This window comes from Astyanax mexicanus, chromosome 9, assembly GCF_023375975.1.
Source record: "Astyanax mexicanus isolate ESR-SI-001 chromosome 9, AstMex3_surface, whole genome shotgun sequence".
In the NCBI taxonomy this organism is placed as follows: Eukaryota; Metazoa; Chordata; class Actinopteri; order Characiformes; family Acestrorhamphidae; genus Astyanax; species Astyanax mexicanus.
The window spans coordinates 18315946-18340797 of record NC_064416.1 but is presented as its reverse complement, the minus strand read 5'-3'; the positions used below and the strand labels follow the sequence as shown (position 1 = coordinate 18340797).

At 37.9% G+C, this 24852-nt stretch overlaps 1 protein-coding gene across 1 annotated transcript in view; it reads left to right on the top strand.

Moving 5' to 3' along the window:
- Positions 1 to 23016, top strand: part of tmtc2b (transmembrane O-mannosyltransferase targeting cadherins 2b) — a 184260-nt gene extending 161244 nt beyond the window's left edge. Inside the window, exons 10-12 of the mRNA XM_022679614.2 lie at positions 2961 to 3075; positions 12444 to 12507; positions 17538 to 23016. Of these exons, the coding sequence (XP_022535335.2) occupies positions 2961 to 3075; positions 12444 to 12507; positions 17538 to 17717 (359 nt within the window). The 3' untranslated portion in view covers positions 17718 to 23016. The remainder of the gene's footprint in view (positions 1 to 2960; positions 3076 to 12443; positions 12508 to 17537) is intronic.
- Positions 23017 to 24852: the final 1836 nt, after the last annotated feature.

Here is a 24852-nt window from a genome sequence, read left to right as displayed (position 1 = left end):
CCACAGATTCCTTTCAAATCCCACATTTTCCATAGCTGGTCGTGCTCCAGACGCAGCATTTTCTGGGTAAAGACCAGAGACTATTATCACAGCGCTGTTGGCTAACCCTGCTGACACGCTTTCCCACTCTCCTGTCTGCCAAAGCATCTGTGTAGTACAGCTCTGTACGTGTCCGATCAGGGATCACTTGGAGCGAACAAAAGGCCAATAAACGAAGATGATCACGCATTTCCTTGCATTGTTCTCGGAGAATGAGGACATGGCTCACACTGCTGATATATTGTTGCTTAACACTTTGAGGCACAGTGGTCAGTGTAAGAAACCACCTCATTATTTTTTTCCACCCAAGCAAAGAAATCAGCAATAACAAAAAATGTGAATTTTACAGTATCTTCTAAACATGAGTACATTACTTATTACATTTCTGCAAATACTTTATTATATATTTTCATTGGACTACACTACAGAAATGAAACTTGCATATAACTTACAGTCGTCTGTGTTCAGCTTGGATAGCAGTATAGATTTTACTGTCCTCAAAAATAACTTAACACACAGCCATTAATGTCTAAATGACTGGCAACACAAGTGAGTATACTTCACAGGGAACATGTCCAGATTATGCCCTATTGTGTCATTGTTTCTCCCTGGTGTCATGTGACTCCTGGACAGGTTTCACGTCCTAGAGGGTTAAGGCATGTCTATATAATAATTATGTGGTCAAACAAACTATTGACACTTTGGGCACAATTTGGACATGTTCACTGTGGGTTTTATTGAGATCTCTGGGTTGCCAGATATTTGGACATTAATGGCTGTGTGTTAAGTTATTTTTTTTTTTGAAGACAGTAAACCAATCCAGACTGGCAAACTATACACTGATTGTTTTATTTCTATATTGTTTTTAATCTGACATTTATAACATCATATAAATGTTATAAATGTATAACATTTTATACACAGGCATTTAGAAATTCTGTATGCCTGTGAAAGGGTTAAATGACATGCTGAATAAGGGCATTCCAGTTTGGATATTAATTCAACTTGACAAGATTCCTCTTGGAAATTCGACTGTGAGTAGTTCTGCCAGAATTCAGAAAGCTGGAGAGAATTTTTGAGTGATTGCTGTCTAGCGCAGGCCGTGTTTGTCCTTGAGGTGTATTAAAAACACAGTCTGTGAGGGTACTGGACTTGTTGCGCTTTCTTAAGAGCGTTCCTAGAGGTTCACGTTTCATCCCGAGCTATTTGGGAAAGTATGCCTGGTTTGGCGAGCTGGTGTAGGAGTCTGGTGCTTACCAAAAGCAACAGGGTATTTATTCCAGTGCAAACCTGGCTTGCAGCACGAGGGGAGCTTCCCAGATTTGTTACCCCCTCTCCAATTCCCCCCTCCCTCCTCCACCAGTAGTGCTGCTGTGGTCTCTCCAGAGCCCAGTCACTTAACTCCCCACAGCTCTACAGTACTAACCAGCACACATCAGAGAGTCCGACCTATCGGGAAATCTTAATCAGACAAATCGGCTGTCAGGTGGCCAGTAGAGTGTAATGTCTTATGTTACACGCAGTCGCTAGGGAACGGCCAGACCAGACCAGACCAGACCAGACTACCAGTCCCTCCGAGCCAAAGGAAATGTTTTACATTTGTCCTTTAGAGGGAATGAGAGAGAATGTAACTCTCACTCTGTATATAACAGGCCTTCACAATGGCTTTGTTTCATATTTAGCAGCGAGCTCTGCTGCCGTTCAGCTAAACACACGTTTACAGCAGCGGTATGACCACACATTATATTCCTAAACTATTTACAACTGCTCACAAATGAATCACTGAGTGCTTTTTTCTTACATGTTCATAATTAAACAACTGTGGTTATCTGATCATGCAAGTAGTAATCTAAATAACATGCTTTAAGACTGTAAAAAAAAAAAAATAAAATCTGATAAAGGATTTTACCTCAGTTAATCGTATTTCCCAGTCCTCGTATACGAGGGCTGTGAAAAATGTGTTTTTATGATTCGTTTTTTAAAATAAAAATATTGAAAAAGCAGTGATAACATTGTGAATATCAGCAAACTCATATTAGTATTAAATGTGTGCAACAATGGAAGGAGTTCTTTACAATGATCATGTGACATACAGCGGCTGGAGGTAGAGTGAGGTAGAGGTTCACAGAAAAAAAGGACACATCAAACTATTTTTACTACTTAAAGGAATATGCATTAATTAATCTTTATTGTGTTTTAAATTGTTAATATCATTGCTGCCCAATGAAAAATGTGTATCTCCAAAACAGCAACTTAACAGGAGAGAGAAAACCTTCAACTTTCAATGTAAAAAAATTATATATTTCAGGTAATTTTGGAGAGTTTTAATCAAGAAACACTGATACGGTGTAAGGGTAAGTTTGTGTGTTGTATATAGTATTACATAATAAATCAAAAATCAACAAAAGTAGAGATTTCTTTGGACAGTGACTATATTATACCGGTATTATTTATTTACACGTTTTTTGAAAATAGCACAATATATAATAAATCCACAAAAAAAATGGGTTTTAGTAGTTTTTTTACTTTTACTTTTACTATATCATATCGTGTACAATAATAAAATTTATTTTTTATTGTGCTGCAGTAGTGTATTATATATATATATATATATATATATATATATATATATATATATATATATATATATATACACCCCTAATGATATTCTCTTAAACGGTGTATTCTTGGATTTCTCAGTCTGTGCATGTGAAAAAACAAACCCTGGCACCAGAAATAAGTTAGCAGTGTTAAACACAGCACTTGTGAGATGGTGATAAAACACTTTTAGATCTTTATATTCCAACAGGTTTTTTGCACAAAGTGAAAATCAGATTATTGTCTGACTCATGTAAACAAGTTAATGTAAACTCGTTGATCAGATAACTGACAGACTCTTCTCTCTTCTTTCTGTCTCTCAGGTCAGTTTTTGCTGGAGGAGTCCAGGCTGCTGGAGGCTGCTGAGATGGCGGAGAAGGCTGCTGGGTTGGACAGTGAGGAGTTTGATGTTGTCTTCAGTGCAGCTCACATGCTTCGGTAAGACCCTCTACAGACCCTCAGACAGACTCTTAGCTCTGTGGGAACATGTGGGAATCAGAAACCATAACCCAACATTCTCCAGAACCTACCTCACAGGATCACACCTACACGCTCACAGATCTCACACACTCATTACAGCTCTAACAGAACCAGGAACCCTGCTGCTCAACAAGAGAAAAAGCTGCTATATCTTTATTATAGAGCCTGACTGACATCAATAAGCCTTTTTCTGATCATATTTTGTGCTTAACCGTTTCATAGTCTTCAATAAGTTAATAGTCTTCAATAGGTCTTCAAACTAATCAAAGAGGGAACACACACATACTGTACACAGTACTGGACATATGTACATGTTTAAGTTATATTTCTACTCAAATGTTCTTTTCTACTTCAAACATTATATACACTAGTTTCATGAAACAATTCTCTATAAGTATATATATATATATATATATATATATATATATATAAATTTAATCTGCAGTGATTAATATACAAGAAAAACTAAAAAAAATATTACATTTTAGAATCTAGATATTAGTGACTACGTTTGTCACCATGGGTCTACTTTTAAAATTTGTAGTTGTTTTCTCCTAATTTTCTTACCTAGAGAAAAGTACTTTATTAATGATTAGCAGCATTTTAATTTTGATAAAATCAAATCAAATGAAATTATCTGTAAATTATTAAATTAACTAGTAATTAAAAGGGACATATCACACCTATTTTTGAATGTTAGAAAAGGAATATGGGCTACAGAAAACATGTTTAAGAAGTTCTTTGCACAAAATCACTCACATCAAGAGATCTTACCAGGTCTATTCTTTCCAGTTTCCTTCCCCTTCAGAATGAGCCGCTTAAAGGCTCTGTCACTTTAATTCAAATAAGCTGTTGCTGGCCATGCCATGTTTACACTGATTGTTTACTACACATTATTGTTAGCTTGGGTCAAAAAGCAAAACACAAACAAGCTAGTTAATGCTTAACTGTAATAGAAACACAAAACTCATTATTTAAAAGTACTTATTTCTCCCTTATCAGCTAACTTGCCACAAACAATAGGGACAGATCCCTCCTTCAAACGAAGTCCGGTACTCAACAAGCAGACTGAAATGGCAGATCTTCAACTGATCTAGTGGGTGGTGCCCTGCTGGAGGTTGGTGGGTGAGGGGTGGTGGTGCCAGGTTGGTTCTATGCATGTTTTCGTATTGTGGCGTCACAATAAGGGCGCCGGTCAAACGGCTCATAGAAGCATATTATTTCTGACATCAAACTCTTTCAAGTGATTCACTTGAGACTCAGGTGGAAATATAAAAGCACACAAAAAGTAAGTTTTGCATAATATGTTGCCTTTGTTGTTTAAAATACTACAATTTAAATACATTGTTAACTACCATATAAACACACATCTTAAAAAATGTGAACAAGGTACATGGTGTTCCTCTGACTGACATCTGTCTCATGTAAAGTGTCAGACACTCACTTTCAGATGACAGCTGTTGTGTTTCTCACTGTATTTTACACTCTATAAAGTACTGTGTGGTAGGTGCTGGGTTAACGGTGTACAGTACACAGGTCTAGACCCTGGGCTGTTAATTGCAGTCTCAGGCTCTGACTCCCGCTGACGTGCTGGCATGTGGTCGTGCTCGTTTGGAGCTCATGTTCTTTAGATGTTTGTTTTGGAAGGCCGCATGGAAGGATCTCAGCTGAGGGAGGGGGGGAGCGAGGGGACCGAGTCTGAGAGGGGCGAGGGCTGAGGAACTGTGGACGGGGCTTCAAATGTGCAGCTTTTTCTTATTGCTCTCAGGGGCCCTCCTTTTCTGACAAGTTTGCTTCCTCACTATCCGTTTCCTTCGCCCTCTTCAAACGAGCGCTGGATATTTGAGACCTCGGCCAGGCGGTGTTGTTGGCACGCTAAGGGAAAGACTCTTCACACGCGGGTTGTTGTTTTTTCTCTCTGATGCTGCCATTCAAATAGAAAAGTAGGCGTTGTCCTAGAAGGTTCTTGATGTACTTTCTTTTATTCTGAAAGAAAATCTGGTTGATGACAAAAAGCTATGTTCTTTGTGAATGTTGTACATTATGTTGGGCTTAGTCAACAGTTTAAAGTTTTATTCAGTGCAGCTCTGTGGTGCATTTACTAGACCTGCATATTATGGGCAGATTATTGTATTTTAAGCACACCAACTTACAGACGTTACATATGTACAGCAAGATATCTGTAAGCCTTTGCTGTAACATGATCAATTGTCTGCCTCTAAACTATTGACCTCACTTTTCCCATTTAAATGCCTTGTTTTTCCAGAGACCCAAAGAAACTAGCATTGAATTCTCTGTGGATGCTTTTTGTAACAGTGGGTAGCATCAGTTTTGTCAAGACTTGTTATTGTGTTGAGTTGAGGTGCATGTTGAATTCTGGCGTGATTTGTTCAGCCGTGGTTTTATGCTTTTTGGACACAATCCGAGTTAGCACCCGAACTTTACTTTCAGATAGCTTGCTCTTACAGCATCCACAGTTAATCCTGTTGGATGTGGTTCCTCCTTTTTGATGGTATGCTGACATTACCCTGAATACTGTGGCTCTTGATGCATCACAAAGACTTGCTGTCTTGGCCACAGATGCTTCATCAAGACGTGCACCAAAAATTTGCCCTCTTTTGAACTCTGCACTTACCCTGCTAATTGAACCTTCACACTCCGCTCTTACTGGTGCAATGTGCAGTTAAAGAAGATTGGCCACCAGGCTGCTCCATAGCCATGAAACTTCCCACACTAAAATGACAGGTGTTTCAATTTCATTGTCTAACTCCTTTATGTATAGTACTTTATATTCATATATTTGTAGTGTGCTATAGTAAAAGCCATTGGAGGAAGTAGGGTGTAATGATAGGTATTCATGCTAGTGTGTTAACCTGTACTGAGAATATGTGGTATGGTATCCTGTGTACAAAGATTGATAAAAAAAAAAATAGCAGAATCAGTGTGAGTTTTCCCCAATAACCTTAAGCTCTGTGCCCATCAAACCAATGCTAAGACCGTTAAAAACATTATGATGAAACTGGCTCACATCAGGACGGCCCGAGGAAAGGAAGACCAAGATTTTCCTCTGTTGCACAGGATAAGTTAATCAGAGTTACCAGACTCAGAAACTGCAAGTTAACAGCACTCCAGATAAAAGCACCTTAATGCTTTACAGAGTATTTTGGTTGTTTAACACTTTTAAGTTACTACATGCTTCCTTATGTGTTCTTTCAACGTTATCATGTCTTGATGTCTTCAGTATAGTCGTGGGCGATATGTATCGTTTGCGAAATTATCGTGAATGTTGATTTGACGATGTGTAATTTTGTAATATCGAGTTTTTTTTGTTGTTTTTTTTTTAAATCGCCAAAAAATAATAAACTGCATCGTATTTTAAGGCTGTTATTTATATATTTATACATATACATAATGTAAGTAAAAACAACTGATTAACTAAACTCAGAGTGCGTTGTGTATAAAGTAGAGACCTGCACCCGCTGGACCCAATGCATAGTAGTGCAGCGCAGGGCAAATTTTGAAAGCTCATTGCGGGCGGGTGAGGCAGACGGAAAGTCTCGGAAAGCTAACCTTAGCTGCTCTTCCTTTCCTTGTGCTGGTTCTGGTTAAGCTGGTGCTTTGCCAGTCGTTACATTGTTGTTTGTTTATTTCTTTGTTTCTGGGTGATTTATTGTATTTGGTGTCGTCGTCCAGACGCAGTTTATTTACTTTATTATTTACTTATTTATTGTTTTCCTACTTTTGTGTGACGTTTTTATTTTTCATCTTTTGCAATTCGTTAGATTATAGTTTCGTTAGTATTTTGGGTTTAGTTTAGTTTGTTTGTTTTCTAATTTTATTTGTTTTTGCGATTTATTATTCATTTATTTTCCTTAAAGAGAGGGCCTTGGCCTGTGTCTTGTGTCTTGGCCTGCAGGCCCTGTTTGCTTTCAGTTGTGTTTGCTTTATTGTGGCGTTTATTTGTTTGGGTCTGTAGGTGGGTTTTGTTTAGTTACTTCTTTTTTTTAGTTCTAATTGTTTACTTTTTAGTTTGTTTTGTGTAAGAATTTATTTGTTATTTTGGTTAAATATTTCTGTTTATTTGAATATTTTGTCATTGCAGCTAGCTTAGTGATGTGTTCAGCTAAGTACATCACTTTTAATTCCTCAAGCCAATAACAAGAACTGCCTTGAGCAGTAACGCGAACGTCGGAATTATGCGGGAATTGCGGGCGGGAGTGGGACTGAAAATCATATTTTTTTGCGGGAGCAGGACTGGAAATGCTGTCCCGCGCAGGTCTCTAGTATTAACACGCCCTGTCCCGCCGGCGGGCCAGAAAAATATCATAATTCATATCTGGCTGTGTTTGAGTAAGTATAGGCTCAATATAGACACCCAATATGCCATTTTAAAGCTAAGAATCTCTACTTTTCAGTCACATTTAGCTGTATTTCATTTTAGAGCTGAAAGCGTGCGCTAGACGGTCCGGTTTGTGATAAAAACACGCTCTTTGATCCGCCCGGGGTGCCTGCAGAACACCCCCCACCCCAAAAAGAGCGAATCAGCACCTACCTGAGAGCACTGGCTTCAGAATCCACCCAACCATCAGAAAATCCATCAATCCAGTCCCCAATAATCCCCATTTATGTCTGAGAAGCGCTCTTATAAATCCGACGCAGATTAAAACTATTGGAAACTCCAGCGCTGTGTTCTGAGACTTTCCCTTTGTTCTGGAGCGATCAAACTGCGCATGCGTGTTACCATGGTAGTTGGGCAGACTGAGAGCCCCCCTCTGCCCCCCTACATTCTGTCAGCCAATCAGGTGGCGAGTTATGTGGGACAGAGGTGAAGCCCGCTCTGAAACCGGACACTCTGAGAGCGCTCCCCCCTCCCTCTGGAAAATCTGCTCCAGCGGGTCTATTCTATAGGGAGAGAACAAGCTGAGAGACCTTCTTTATTGCGAAATAAGTTATAAAATTAATAGTTTTTATTCTTCTAAAGTTTCCAGTCCTTTTCAGAAAGAAAGGACCATCCCAGGTTCAGATCTCTATCATATCTAGGGAGCAGTTTATAATTTTACATGGTGATTTTAAAACTTCTAATAGCAGAATATAGAGCTACTAAAACACTTCATCCACATAAATATATCATTTTATGGATCTAAAAATAAAAAATAGAAATAGAAAATCTGAAAAGCGCCTAAAACATTTCCTGTTTTTTACCATATTTTGAACCTTACATGTTCAATTGAATACTTTTTTTTAGAATAGTTTTGTATTTTTTGGAAAATATCATCAAAATATCGTTATCGCAAAAATCCAAACAAATATCGAGATATTTTTTTTTGCCCATATCGCCCACCCCTACTTCAGTATTAATTTACAATGTATAAAAAATAAACCTTATTTGCTTTAAGAGCTTCTTACAGCACTCAAAGTTAAGCTGGTGGTCCTTAATTTCATGCAGAGAAATGACTAGCGATGTGATTGTTTGATGGCTTATTTGTCAGATCTGAGATCAAGGCAACACCCAAGCTGTGTTTCTCTTTCCTTGTGCACCATCAATAGCAAAAAAGCCAAGAAGGGCAAGCAGCTGAAAGTAAACTGCATATTTGATGGTCTTTGTGCCCCCAAAACAAATAGTTACTGGAAAAAGAAATTTGTAAAATATAAATATCATTTGAGTAAAAACAAAGTAATTTTGACTAAAATTCGATGGAATAACATGTGTTTTGGCAGCAGGCAGAATGTATTCTGTTTGACCACTAGGGCTAGTCATGCAGCCAACAATCCCAGCCCCTCCCAGCTATGACTGAGAGTGAAATCGATGGTCCCAATTCACGGAGGTCCACTTATCTACACATGCTAATCCCAATTCATGGAGGTCCGCATATGTACACACACACTGTCTTCATTTTCCTGTCCTTCTGCCTCTAATCGTTCGCAGCGTAATGTTTAGCTCAATTATGTGGTTTTGAGAATAAACCTAGTCTCTCAGAAATATTTACTCACATGGTTCCCACTCTTAAGAGAGACCACTTTCCCACTGCTGGTAAAACAGGGTCTTTGGGTCCCCACAAACAATGGCATGGCAGAGGACCAAAGCCACATTTTATTGTGTGCATGTAAATGTGAAAATTACATGGAATTAGACTCATCATGTAGGCTGAAGGAATTGTAAAAGGGCTTTGTTGGATTACACACATGGTTATGGTTATACACTAAACCCACATTAGCCATCGTAGTAGAATTCGAGTCTGTTTAGCTTTTATAATTGGCAGAAAATTTCGACAAGAACTTTATCTACTCTATCTTCTCTGTCATACGAAAAGGTCAGACCAGTTCAGACGTATGGGTCTGAGTCTCTGAAACCCATTTAAACCCTTTATTTAGTTGACAGCACTATAATACTATAACACTGGAGACACAAGAGCATAGACCTGCTCGTTTCCTAGATTATATGGTTCAGAAAACGACTGGTTATTTCCACAGTGTCTCATTGTCTCGTGACTTTGCAGGTTGAGGACAGTGCAGCCTACTTCAGGCACACATGACTGTTCACAAAGTAAACTGCTGAAACATTGTGACCTATATTCACTGCTCCTCTCTGGCCAGAGGGAGAACGAAGGACAACACAATGTCCAAAGTTAGAACAGAAAGGTGATGCGTGTCGCCGCTGCAAGCAATGTTTTGCCACTCTGCACTTTCCAGATTTCACTTTCTGAAACTTTAGAAATATGATGTGCTGAGAGTGTTATCAGGTCCATATGTGGGAGTCATGTCCATATCAGGGAACTCATAATTCACCCGGTATGCTTTTTAATAGTTGTTTAAAATGTGTGAATGAACTTTTGGATTCTGAATGCTAAAATAAAGCTGCCTTTAATTCATAGAAGAACCACTTTTAGCACCTGGAATCTCAGAGAACAGTTGGCTTTTTTCCTCCCCATATTTCTCCTATTGGGTGGCATGTTGGCTAGGGTGGTTAAAACATTCACCTTTTTGCACTAGAGTCTTGGGTTCAAATGCCTGTCTGGGTGGAGTTTCTATGGTCTTTACATGTCTGTGCTGGTTTCTTCTCACAGTTCAGAAATATGGCTATAAGGTGAATTTGATTCTCTAAATAGCCAAGAAATTAGTAACTCTAAATTGCTGTGCGAGAATATATATATATATATATATATATATATATATATATATATATATATTTGTATTGGATGTGTATTTGTATGGCCAGAATGTCCTGGGTTGTTTCTGTTTGAGAGTGTGTTGTACATACGTATGACTTTCATCAGAAATTGGAAAAGAAAAGATTATTGACTTGATGTGTATTGGAGAAGGCATGAGCTAGTCTTCATCCTCATCTAAGGCTTTACTAGTGATAGGGGGAGCTCAAATGAATGAGGACTGGGTAATTGGCCTTCCAAATAGGGTAGAAAATGGGGTGGAAAAAGGTATAATTAAGTTATTAGAAAGAGAAACATTTATTTTCCATAAAAAAACATGTTTTGTAAGAAAGATTGTAATTATAAAGAACATAAAGAACTTTTATGTCTGCTGAAGGCTCAGTCAACCTTTTAGGTTTGATTTTTTCAGCAACAAAGGCCTAAAATTGAAGGCTAACCAGCTTTGCTCACCATAGGATAAGTCACGTGTGTGAAATTCTCTCCAAGAGATTGTTGATGGCTCACAAGATCCCAACAGAAATCTAGTAGGTTTAAAACCTGGACCTGTCAGCAACTGCTACAGCCAATCAGAGTACAAAACACAGTATAATTAGAAAGGCAATGGTGGAGTTATATATGTGCCTTGTTTTATCTATGTGCTCTCAGTGCACAGCCCACTTGTATCATTCTGTTGATACCAGACATTAATTTGTGGATGAAAATGAATCTCCTGCATGGTCTTGCATCAGATATCCTACATGTGTTTTTGCAATATAAACATAGTGCTACATGGTATTTAAGCTCATCACCTGGTGAACGATCATGTAATATGTGATCCCTCTGTATCACTGATCAGTTTAGTGTAGTGGAAAAAACACAACTAGCTAAAAATTCCCTACTACAAGACAATTTTTTGTTTGGTGTGAAGGGTATAAATGAGCAAATGAACTGACGACTGAAAGTCGTGTAGTATCAAACTAAACAGTTGCCTAAAACAGTTGTCATACTTACAGCCTCTATCATAAACACGGTTCTGCTGTGGCGTGACTCAAAGAACTTGTTTAACAGTATAGTCACTCTTCACAAAATCCCATTTAATCTCCTAATAATAAATACTTCTATTGTGAAATCTGTAAAAAAAAATCTTTAAAAACATCCACATTCATTTGACTGTACTTGTTGAAAGCCAAGCATCCAAAATGCAAGACCAGGCCATCTGTCTCTTTGTTTGAATTATTACTTTGGTCAGTGTCCATGTGTCTGTCCTTTTCTTTTGTCAGATACAGTGTCAGAACAACTGTTTGTGTTGAGTTCGAGACTGCGAGTTTGCTACAGCCAGCAGGCACATCCATCTGTAGTTGCTTAAAGCTATTTCTGATTTATTGGAAAATTAATACATGCAAGAAGGTTTCAGACAAAGCGAGGAAATTCACAAGCTAGATGAAAGAAGATCCGAGAGCAGTAGGTTTTATACGTGGTGAGCATATGGAAAACAGTGCCGCCTCATCTGTGCTTTTATTGTAGCATCTGTAGAGGCCGGTCTTCTGGGACGAGCAGAAATGCTGTTTTTCTCTTACCAATTCACTGCTGGTCCACTGCACCATTTCTCACAGCTGGTCTATTGCACTGTTTTGATGTGTTGTGGTGCAGGCTTTAAGAGTGCAGGTCAGAGGAATACTTTATTGCCATATATAATTTTAGAACCAGAAGAGCTCCAGCTTATCCGGTGGGTACAGTATGTGGATTAAGGTTTCTTCTGAAATTAAGGGTGTTAAATAGGTTGTTCTACTTTTGTTGGGTTGCATTTAGCAAAAAGAGCAATAGTGAGGTTATGATGGTGGATGATCTCCAACCCAACTGCTTCCTACATCCCCAACTCCCATCCATACTTACATACTGCATGGAGCTTCATCATTCAAAAGAACACAGTTCCTTCTCCACAACTTAATGCCTGGGGGACTTTATACCCTTCTAGCCCACACCTGGGTTTAGGCATCATGTTTATTTTCTCCAGAGAGTCAAATACTGTTGGCAGTACTTTTCTATAGAGATTAGGCTGTATGTTTTTGTATGTGTGTGGTTTTATTAAATCAAGTGAACACAAACATTTGGAAATATAGTGTAGTTAGATCACAAACCACACTGTTACTGTCATATTCATGATGTTCTTTGCTCTTTCAGACAAGCCAGCCTCAATGATGCTGCAGAGAAGTACTACAAGCAAGCAGCAAGCCTGAGACCTAACGTGAGTACATTTATTTATATTTATCTATATTTTATGGCATTTAGCAGATGCTCTTATCCAGAGCGACTTACAACAAAATGCTTAGTCATTTACTTGAAACATTTAAGGCTAGTATTGATATCCAAATTCGAAGCTCGTTGAGCTTTAATACAAGCAGAAATGAATCACACAGGCCCTTCTGTTAGCGATACAATTCATAGAGTCAGAATGAAAAGATTTCACACTGTTAAAATCCTTAAATTTTCCCAAAAATCGTCAGTGCACCTTATAATCCAGTGTCCCTTATGTATGAATTTGGCCAGTCAGGTTGTAAGGAACAATAAAGCCACTCCGCTGAAGTTCAGTTAGCAGATAGCCAATAATGCTAATGCTCCAGCCTTGAGAAATTTGGGAATCTTAACCTAATGTAAATAAACAGAAATGCTTTACTCACCCAAAGACACATTTTTCCAGAGAGAAATCTGTGTAGATTAACGTTCAGCACTCGTTCGAATTTAAAAGAAAGTCTTTTTTTTAAGTAGTTTTGTTTACTTAGCTTAGCTTCACTTCACTTAGTTAACGGCTCTGTAAAAGTTCATATAATCAGTGACCGACCCTGATAAAAGTTCTACATGATGGCAGCTCTTCAGAATTAAGAACTTGTTTTCATTAACATCACTCTGGAACTGTCTGGTAATGGAAAGAACGATGCCTCAGTAAAGTACAGACTGTCCCAATCAGTCTGATTTGTTTGAAATGCACAGATTCATTCAAGGTTCTTCGTTGTTTGACTTCTCTGATGTGACGCATGTTTTTCCGAGATTTGACTCGCATGAGTCGACACTCTGAAGTGTGTCATTTGTTGTTAACATCAAATACATGATTTGACACAGAGTTTTGAGATGATAATCAAATGAGAACATCCAAAAAACTGAAGAAGAATGAAAAAAAAAAAATCTGAAATCCCACCTATCTGAACTTAGCATGTTTTTTTAGTTGGAGATGGAATACCATTTAACCACTTCAGTCTCATAGCCCTGGGTTACCTGCTTGTCTCCACTCTCCAGCTGAGTTGGTCTCTGCAGCAGCTGTTTCTGCAGAGGTCATCTGATCTCTGCCACATCTGGAGCTGCTGTTGCTGCTGCATGCCTGGAGGGGGAGGAGTTTTGAATGGCGGGGAGTGTGGAGTTGTGTATAAGGTGGAATTGGGTGGATTGTGTGAGGCTGTGGCAGAACAGTGATCAGAGCTCATCCATCAGGTTCTTCTTTCTGAAGAAGCGGTGTGATGCTGTGCAGTTGTACGCCCACATCTCGCTCTCTCTGACAGGAGCCTGTCTGTAGATGAATGGACCGGAATTGTGCTAATGATATTTCATGGTGTTTTGCTGGTAAAGTCTCTTCTTCCTCCGCAAAGATCCGAGCTCTTCTCTGGTTTCTTCTCCGGCTCACTTTCACTCATTTTTCCTTTAGGGCAGCTTTTAAATCTGGTGTAAGACATACACACACAGTGATAGAATTAGTAATAGTGTTATTTGTAGCATTTCTTAGCAAATTTTTCAGTGGAAAAATCTGATGCTAGAATTAGAAAAGTACCATCACACCTCTAAATGCATTCTTTTCTTAGCCGCTGTTCCAAAGGAGAACTTCAAAAAACATTGGCAAAAAAGTCCTTTGAATTCAAAGAAAAAATATATATATATATTTTGAAAATAGCTACATTTGAAATGTAGTTCGTTTTAAATAATATGGAACATAAATGAAATTAAAACATTGTAATCAAGCAGTTAATCTTAATTTTCACTCAGAGGGTTTTACACTGAGGTGACCCTCTCTCACTGTAACTAAGCATTTACAATAGGATTAAACAAGAAAATAATAAAATAAAAAATCATTTATTTATTTCATTAGCTTACACAAAAATAACAATAAGCAAGTTAAAAATGGTAATCTAATTAAAAATATTAAGGTAATAAGTCAATTAGTTAATTTAACTAATAATGGATAAAACAGGTACAGTTAGAAGTTAAACGAATAATAAGAAAATAAGAAATAAAAAGTTGGGCAATTGAAGAAAACTAAAACTTACCAATAAATAATAGAAATAAAATGTAACAAATAATAATGCTAATAACTGTCAATTGTTCCTAATAAAAAATAAACACATGTAACTGAAATACAGTTGTCAGGAATAAAGCAAAAAGTTAAAAGTGATTGATTGACATAGCGAGCAGAGCTTTAGCATTTACTCTAATGAATTCCAGGAATTCCAGCTGGTGCACTGAGACTGAAAGCAGATCTGAGTTGGGCAACACATTTTTTTCAGTAGTACTGCACCTTCAATATTAAAGCAAAGTGTGTTCAGCCCAGTCAGTTCTAGTAGCATGTTTTATTTGATACACATTAGAGTACATTATACCTTATGCACCTTATCCTGATGTACTAACAAGCGGGAGACCTAAATTAGCCTAGATAACTACAGCACTGAAAATATGCCTGAATTGGAAAAAGACACTGAATAAGATAAGACATACTTTATTGTACCCAAGGGGAAATTTTCCTTGGACTTCCCATAGATATATCCTGCTGCAACATAAAAAAAACTCTCTATATATCATTTTTACGTATCAGAAATATTGCATAATTCCTGAAACTTGCTTATTTCACACATTCCCTCTAACCCAGCACAGACTGTATTACACCAACCTAACTTATATTGCGCATATACTCAATGCCTTATAATTTAAGAGCTTCATAGAAACTGGCACACATGAATTCCTATATCTATTAAACTGGCATCTTAGCATCCTGTACCTTCTACCTGAGGGGAGGAGTTGGTATTCATGGTAAAGTACATGAGAATGTTTCCCTCTTGGTTAAACAGGATTTTAACCTGTGGCTAATAAGCTCGTTCAACATGCTACTGGTAAGAAAAAGCATTTGTGTTAAAATAATAATGGACAGGTCAGTTACAGCACCCCCAAGCAGTTAAACATTGATCCCTGTCTCTCTAGAGGTGTAAGAAAATATTGATATTATTTTGCGGTATTTTGCAATTTTCAAAACGGTAAGAATATTTTAATATTAGTTTACTTGTGTCAGACAGTGGATCACTTTGTGTTGTGTTTAACCCCCCTGACCACTAGATAGCAGTGTTGTACTCTGTCGTTAGATCCCATTAGTCTGATTGCATTAAAAAAAGTCTTACAAAACGTTGGTTTTAAACAATCACAATATATTGACCGTTTTGAGGCATCACAATATGTTGTGATATATCGAATCATATATTTTGTATATTGAACCCCTATATTCTGATGGCAATACACAGGCCTATCTATCTTTATTGCATCATATCAGCAGGCTCTAATAAAGCCAGACTCTATGACTGTACTTTGCTTTCTAGTAGTTTCTAATGCCACTGCTGCAGTTAGTTGGTCCCTTGATCTCATTTTGTGGTTTGACCTCATAGTGTAGGGGCACATACTGGGGTAATTTATTACTTAATGCACCAACAAAATGACCACTTCACTTTCCTGTATTTTCATGTCACAGCACTGGCAGCTGGCCTGAAAATGTCGGCTGGACTAAGAGCTGAGGTCTGACTGTATTGAATGATGCAGAAAATATAGCCCTTTTTTCCCCTCAGAGACGCTAAGTGATGTATGAAGTGCTTCCAGAAAGGAGTTAAATCAGAATCACACGTTTGCAATTAAATCTTTTTTAACATATTGAATTCATTTTGAGTGCAGAGTTTTGTGCTGGTACCAGGCAAGCCTTTATTTTGGCTTCAGAGAGCTTAGAAAATGTGTTTAACCATAGACGAACAGGGAATAGCACAGCCTGCAGTACACAGAGATTGTGTCACCCACATTTTGATTTATTTATCTATTCAAATCCCTTTCTGCTGAAAGAATCACTGTGCTCAGCATATTGTTCCCATTGAGATCTCCACACACTGGACATCATTCATCCGACCTTGACACAAGAAAAACAGATGATGGGTTGTCCACATAGATAGACTCTAGAATCGTAGTGTGTCTCAGGCAGAGTTTATGTTCTATTAGAAAACCAAAATGCTTCTGAAAGTGGGTGAGTTTTTAAAGCGACAGTCTGTAAGTTTAAGGGATTTGAGACTTCTATGGTGAGAATACAATAACTCTGCCTCGCTCTTTTTTAGCTTGTCAGCTGTCTTCAGTTTAAATCAGCATTTCTTTGGATAAATAACGTGTGAAACTGCAGATAAAGACCAGATGAGTTTGACATTTTGATATCCCCATGTTCACAGTAGATGAAAGCGAAACTTACATCAAATAAAGGTTACATTTACAAAGATGTGATTAGGTGAAAAATCAGGCAGGCAATTAGGAATTCTTGCATCTCGCACAAGTATTTTTTTTGCCCATATTTGGCTGTTAATTTACTGTGAACAAAATTCCATGGTTTGTGGGACACAGCATTTACACTAGTGTATATTTTGCCTTGATCAGTCCAGCTCTAATTGAATTTATTTATTTATTTATTTTTACTAATGGAAGAACAATATCAATATCTACATCAATCTAGACAGCAATGTTAAAAAGAATTCTGAAAAAGTAGAAAAAAAAGAAGCCTTTTTCTAATTGGTCAAATGACTCTTTCAGATTTCCGGTTCTCTTCAGTTATAATTTTGTGTTTTACTGTGTTAGCAATGTATGAATGAGCAGATAAAGACAAAGTTTGCCATTCTAATATCTCCATGTTCGCAGTAGCTCTTGCATTAGCACCACTAGCAGCTCCGCATTTGCTCAGGTTGCCAGCAAAAGCTGTTATGACCAGAAAAAACTGCTAGGAAAACATACCAGACCACCCTGTTTTAGAAGGATGGTCATGGATGCATGGATGGTCAAAGAAACACATTGAATACAACTCAGGAATAAAACTGCTTTTAGTTTAAAAGAAAAAAAAAACAAGAATAGCTTTGAATTGAGTCCTTAGATGTTCATATAAAGGGTTAAAGCTATTTTATTATAAGCCAGTTTTTTTTTCTTATTTTCTTATTCTAAATTGTGTTTCAGTACCCTGCAGCCCTGATGAATCTCGGAGCAATCCTTCACCTGAACGGAAAACTCCAGGAGGCCGAGGCCAATTACCTGCGAGCCCTGCAGCTCAAGCCCGATGACACCATCACCCAGTCCAACCTGCGCAAGCTGTGGAACATCATGGAGAAGCAGGGCCTGAGGACCATGGCGCCCTGACTCTAAGACACTAATGAGCTTCTTGACGTGGAGCTCAGTGTGAATGATGCCCTCGCTGTTGATGCAGTGTGCAGCCTGACCGAGCAGGTCACCAAGAGCCAGATGTCTTGGGAGTCACTATTTTGGGATTCCTCACCACATGAGTGGTTTCACATTTGGTACATTTGAGAACTTTTTTTGAGAAGTGCAACTTTAGAACTTCAAAAACTTCTGCTCTAGAATTGCTTTTTGCCCTGCTCCAAGTTCTCAGCTAGACGCTTGGGGCTGTTGGTACATACTTGAAGCTTCTCTATACCATGGATTCGAATTAATAGAGTTGATTGATGCTAAATTGATGTGGGTTTGTGCGGAGCAACATTTGCTCTGAGGAAGTAGAAAATTAAGTGGGAGTGAAATTCCTGAGGAATACCATGAAGTTCCATAAAGCTGAATCAGAGCCTGAATCAGCTTCAGTGGATTTATTTTTTTGTTAGTTTTGTGTTCATGATTACATTCATTAGATTTCTTTTCAAAAGAAATCATGTCTGTTTGATTTCATTCACACAGTGAAAGAAAAGAAATCTTTGCCATCTCTAAAGTAAAGGTGTGTCAATGTTGATGTTGCATAGAGAACAGTTTCAACACTGGTAAAGGAATTTGTAGTGCATAAATTCATCAATTATCATATTTCAGTCACTGATCATGTGTTTTTGATGCTAACTTTGTCAGATCATTGACTCATCATGGCGTAATGCTTTGCTCTAAAAAGATTGCAAACGAAAGATGTCAATAATAATGATGATAATGTTGAAGATTATGATGATGATCTTGTTGAATTGTGGACTACACTAAGTGAAGTTCTTAAAGTGAAGGTAAGCTCTTCTGAAGGGATTTTGATGAAGTCAGTGTTTTGTTCAACCTACAATGTTGCTAATACACATGCTAAGATATGATCTAATGGAGCTGTCACTATTTGAATAGTGTTCAGCTTAAAAACAGAGGAGTTTGAAATGTTTTGCCAAAAATGATAAGCATAATTCTTGAAAGTCCAATAAGCTGCGGGTAGCTTGAAGGAAATTTGGGGAATTACTTTGTGAAGATTTGTTTTTTTGCCTTACTTTCACAAAATGCAAGCAAAAAACTGTACTGTAGCAAAAGAACTAAAAATAGAAAAACTGAGACAGCTTCTAAAATTGAGAGCTAAATCATTTTCAAATTGTTTTGCTTAGAAGGGTATTATTAGTTATTGCACATGTTGTATAAATGAAGTGGTACAGAAGGGTTTTTCACAACACATCTGTTAATTAGATTTTGTTTATGACCTTATTGTTAAGTTGGGATAAAGTTATGGCCCAGAGATTTTGCTCTGGTTACTACACACCAATGAGCCAAAAGATTATGACCACCTGCCTAATATACTGTATCTGTTAGTTCTCAAAATAACTCACTCTATCCATTATTACATGCACGCGTGAAGCCTGTATGGGTAGCCTGACTGAGAATAAGAATGTTTGGTTTATGGATTTTGTGTTTGTTCCATGTGTAGATGTCAGAAATGGGACCAGAAAGGTTTGGACATTGCGATTGAGACAATGAGATTTTCTTGGGCTGTAATGATGGGGCTTTACCCATTTGAAAAAGTTCAACTGGGGCCCAGTAAAAACACAAGTACAACCCCCTCAGAGCCAATGCCAACCTGGAGGCCATCTAGCTTATGTTCCACTTGTAAACTGGAACAAGTCCAAGTCCTGAAAGTGCTCTTCACCAACTAATCCAGACTATGGCAGCAGATTCTTGTAGGTCCAAGTACTGTAAAAATTGTACTGTAAATAAGCTGTAAGCAAATCACTCCTGGAAGATGGAGCTCCCAAGGGTCGGACTTGGCCTCTCATGTGATGGAAAATAAACCTCATCAGGACTCATCCGAGCAGGCAGCCTTTTCCCGTAGCTCTTAGATCAGGGGTCGGCAATTAAGTTTGGCCGCGGGCCAGATAATTTCCATGCCTGTTTCCAAATCAGTTTTGTAAAATGAAGAGTAATGGGATGGAGTGCTACAGACTAGTAGCTCTCCAGCCCAGAGGGTTGTTGAACCCAATTGTAGAACATTTGATCTCAAAGCAGGTAAACCCAAGAAGAAAGAAAAAAATTAATAAAGAAACACATTGCTCCTCATGCGGTATTAAACCCGAGTCATCAGGGTCGCGGTCCAATACGCTACTGCTGCCCTGTCTAGTGAATTGGGACATAGCCAGGTAAAAACGTCCTTATAAGAGATTTATTTTTTTTTCATTATCATTCATTATAGTTCAAACAACCTCACAGGCCAAATGTTTTATGCTTTCCAGCCACATCTGGCCCCTGGGCCGCCTATTGCCGACCCCTGTCATAGATGCTTAATGGTCTGGGGTTAGCATGAGCACTCTCATTGACCAGGTTCTGGCTATTTGGAGATGCTCCAGCCCAGTTATCTGTCAGAGTCTTTGTAAAGATTCACTTAGGACATCACCCTTGTCCATTTCTCTCACATCCAACACCATTGGTTTAGTAACCGTCTAATATACAATCATACAAATGAGATTCTCTTCACCTCTTAGTGGTTTTAATGTAATGGCTGATTGGTGTATATGGGGCTTGTAAGTTATTAAAGTGATAATTTCCTATTTCAGATAAAAAGGTGTTCAGCCCTTTAATTCCCTCATGGATTGATCATACCTATGATTGGTGTAAGACCTTGATGTTCAGTTTAGTTTATTTAGTAATTTCTAAAATATATTTCCCACTTGGTCATTTGTAAAATTGTTCTTTATTTTTACAGTTTTTTTTTTATGATTTTATTTACCGATTTTGAATTTATAGTATTTCACTATTCCTAAACACAAACAATAACCATACCTGGCCTGCCAAAACATGTGGTTGTTCTTTTTTTGTGGGGATTTTATTATAGTCATTATAGATCCAGATGTTCCACAGCTTCTTTTGGCCTAAATCATTTTACACAATAATCCAGCCAAGTCAGACTGCCGTCCACCCAGGTCCTCTAGCAGCACCACATCTAATTTCATTAGATTAGTCATGAGTAGTAAAATATCACAGAGATATCACACAAATACTGTAAATGCACAGCTATGACAGTCTCCTAACCAAATATAAAACATGTTGCACTCATCTAACAATGCACAGCCATAGACAGGTGTTGTAAGAAGCTCTTTATATGTAATTGTGGTGGATTATTTTCTCTTTTTTTTTATTATTTTGTTTTATTTTTTTTTGTATCACTCATATGGAATATTTTAAATGTACAAAGTAAACCTAATATATAAGATGGGACAGATAGTATAAAATGACTAGTTGTGTTGCTCACATGCGATGTTGAGCCAGAATTTATACAATTCTAACTGTGTCCTCATAAAGCATCTTATGTTTTCACTTATTTTATGTTCTCCTTATCTGTTCATATTTTGTTGTTTTTTTTTTATTCAGGTTTTATGAATTTGTACATGTTTTGTCTGAGAATATATTACGTAATGTAATTAACGGTTCTGTACTGTAGTCAACCTTGCCACTATCTCACATTTGTTTCAGTTATGTCAAGTCATGAAGAATATTTAGATCATTTGACTTTTGTATTGTTTTTTTTTTTATTTGTTTTTGTTTTTTGAGAAATGATGTGTTTCTCACAGATGAAGGGCCTATTGTTGGATGCTTAGCTGATTTAATTCCTTAATTTATTTCCTTTTGTGTTGTCTTGGATAAAAACAAAATAAACCAGCTGGCACTGTGTTGTATGTCAACCATGCACTTGGGACTAATTCATCCATTCTTTGCAGCAGAGGTTAAGGTGGCCATGATGTGAGAACGTGTGCAGGTGTGAGAGTAGACTACTGTAACTGCAACACTCTTCAAATCAAATTAGTGAGTGTGTTTACATGCACATTATAATCTGAATAGGAACTGGTTTCTGGCAGTGATGTAAACAGCATACTCCAATATACCTGATTAAAAATTCAAAAAAAGAGATGAATTTCAGGTCAGTAATTAGATTTCTCAGTGCATGTATACTCTTATCTGGAGTATTCTCAGATATCTTAGTCTGCGGATGTGTGAAAATACATATAAATACAAATACATGTTAATATGCGTGCAGTGCTAAACACAACACGTGCGAGTTGGCAACAAAACCATTCCAAAAACTGATGTATATTTTCTTATTGTGGCTCAGTGTTTAAAAAAAAAAAAAAAAGTTATGGCATGAACCGACACATCCCATTCTGTTAATTTATTGGCTGTATGCAATCAAACCCTTACCCTTATAAACTTTTAAAAAAGTTGTCTTCCCATTATGTAATTCATTTCCGAATTCATAAATTCATGTACATAAATGTTTTATTTGGATTGCTGACACACTCTAATGTTCTGCAGTAATAGGATTTTATAGTGCGTTTAAACAGCCTCACTGATTTGAATGAGTTTAGCAGTTTCAGATTCAGATTGTGGTCTTTTCTGCTTACCAGTAGTTTATCTGGGATTACCATTACATTTAAATGCCTACATTATCACTGATCTGAGCTCATCAGTTATGCATACTGCACCATTCTAGCTCCTTCCTATGGAGCCCCTTGAAGGAACAGTGTGTATTTTGTTTAATCTGTAGATAAAGGGACGTAGTGTCATTTTTTAATCACCAGATACTAAACGAATGAAAAAAACACATTGGATTTTTCTGCTCACCACTTAGTATCTGGTGATTACCGCATAGTGCACATCAGACGTGCACCAGAATTTTTCCTGAAAGTTAAATACACCATGTCCCTTCAGGAGCTCCATACCTTCTCAGTAAGCTCAGTGGTTTTTCCTGTAGTTCTGCTGAGCTGTGGCTCATCTCTCTTCACAGAGTTAATCACAGTGCTCACTCTGCTGTTGTGTAAACCTGGGTGGGTGGGTATGTGACTGTGTGCAGACTGTGCTGTGTGTAGCTGTGCTCACCATGTGTTCACCCTCCTCTCCTCACCTTTGTGTGTTAGTGTGTCTCCTCACCCACGCAGAACGACACGAAACAAGCACCGTTACACATTGCGTGTTTTTGTCTTTCCTCAGGGATTTCAGGCGGTGGGGTCACTGCAGAACCGTGCTCAGTACGAGCACAGAGAGTTTACTAAATTAAGAAAGTTTTATTTTTTGAAACGGTGTTGTATTTGTATAAATTATCGATTTGTAGACTTTCTTTCTTCCCTTTTTGTAATATTCGAACAAACTATGTGCCAGATTGGACTTTTCCTGATGTCACGCTTTTTCCATAATAAAGTACTGGTGTCTTGCTTTTTTTTGCCCCTATAGACTCATCATTTTGCCACGCTTTTCAAGAGAGCTATTGCCTTTTGTTTCATATACAGTCCCTAGTTTTTAGGTAATTTCCAAAGAAATCTACTGATCCAATAAAGTGATATTACTGGCTATGACCATGTGACTTTTCCCTCCAAAAACATTGAACTGGTTTTAAACAGCTATTTACAGCTACAAAAAAAATGTGGGCATCCTCTGTAGTAAATACACTGCTTGGCCCAAAAAAAAAAAATCGCCACCTGTATTTCACTAGTTAACTTATTTGGAGTTCATTAGTAAATTATTGGAAGTTGCTGCAGGTGGTCAGGTCTAGGTTCAGCAACAGAATGTGCTGAAAGAATAAGGTCAGCTAACTACTTGAAGCAGCTGTGAGAACCTTTACCTGTGAGTAGCTCATACACCAGAACACCCCATGTGGGAAGATGAACTGATCAATCTCTCTGGTTTGGTTTGGTTTTACACAAGCACATATTGGTCAAAGCTGTCTGGGGAGGAGCTAGAAAGAACAAAAACAGCAAGAAGGTCCTGTGTTTAAGACTAGCACGTATTGTGCAATATGAAGCTGCTTTAACACTGAATGCAAAAATTTGCCCGCTGTGCTTTCAAACTATTTGCTTTTTAATGAGATTCATGGCATTTATGCCATTATTATAGCTGTAGTACTTATGAGGCTAATAAATCAGGTTAAACTGCACCTGAACACCTGTCTAGCTCAGAGATGACTAGATTTGATCGTTGGGTTGCATCGACCAAGGGAGCAAATAAACCAGATCAGTCTATTTTATCTGCACCAAATATTGCTGTAGTCTGACCAAATTTTGGTCCATTGGTTGGAAGCCCGGTTTGCACCACATTTTACATGTGCTATTTTGTTTCAGACAAAGCAAGGTAAATGTGAAAGCACCCTAAATACTCACCATACAGAGTGACCAAACTTTTGCTGTGGACTTTTTTCATTAAAAAAAATGTGTAAAAAAAAAAAATGGCAGAAAATTTATATTAAATCAAATGATAAAAAAATAATAAACTTTACGTCTATTCAGAGTAAAATGAATTCTGACTAGGGGGGCTCAAACATTTGCCTCCTGCATTATAAATCTTTCAAACAGTTTTTGGGATTTTGCCTTGAGGTTTCTATGGAAACTGGATTTTAGTGCCTCCTGTGCAGCTGGTTTGTAGCTGTGCAGTAGACGTTATCAAAAATAAATAAATAAAGCAATATAAAACATAGATTACTCAGCATTTCCATTGTTTCACCCCAGTGACTGAAAGTATCAATCTATTAGTTAAGAAGAGATCTTTATTAGACGTCAAAATCCTTCTTGTGAATTTGTTAAATCGTCATAAACTGAGTTCAAATTGATATCTGCTGCCCTGCTCCTGATCCTGCTGCTGTTGCTGCAGTAGTATGTAGCATAAATATTCCCAGATGTAAGGATAACATTCAACATCTACATCTGGGACATGTGCTGCACCCTTCCTCCACCCATACCCCCACACACGTACACACATACACAGACATGCATATTCACACACTGGCCTGAATAGCAGAAGCCCTCCACCCTCAGAACTGAGGAGTGTGAGCCGTGTGATGCTCCTCACATGTTCTTCTCGGTTCTTTCACATGACTAACCATGCTTTGGGTTATGTAAATGTAAAGAATGTGTTGTGTGTGAATCTGCTGCATGCGTTTCATCCACTTCATAAAAGTGGGTGTCTTGCGGTGTCTTTCAGCTCTGCGGATGACAGGCGAGAACATCCGAAAACAAGCTGGAGGCGTGATTCAAAAGCTGCAGTGTCAGTGCATGAAATGATC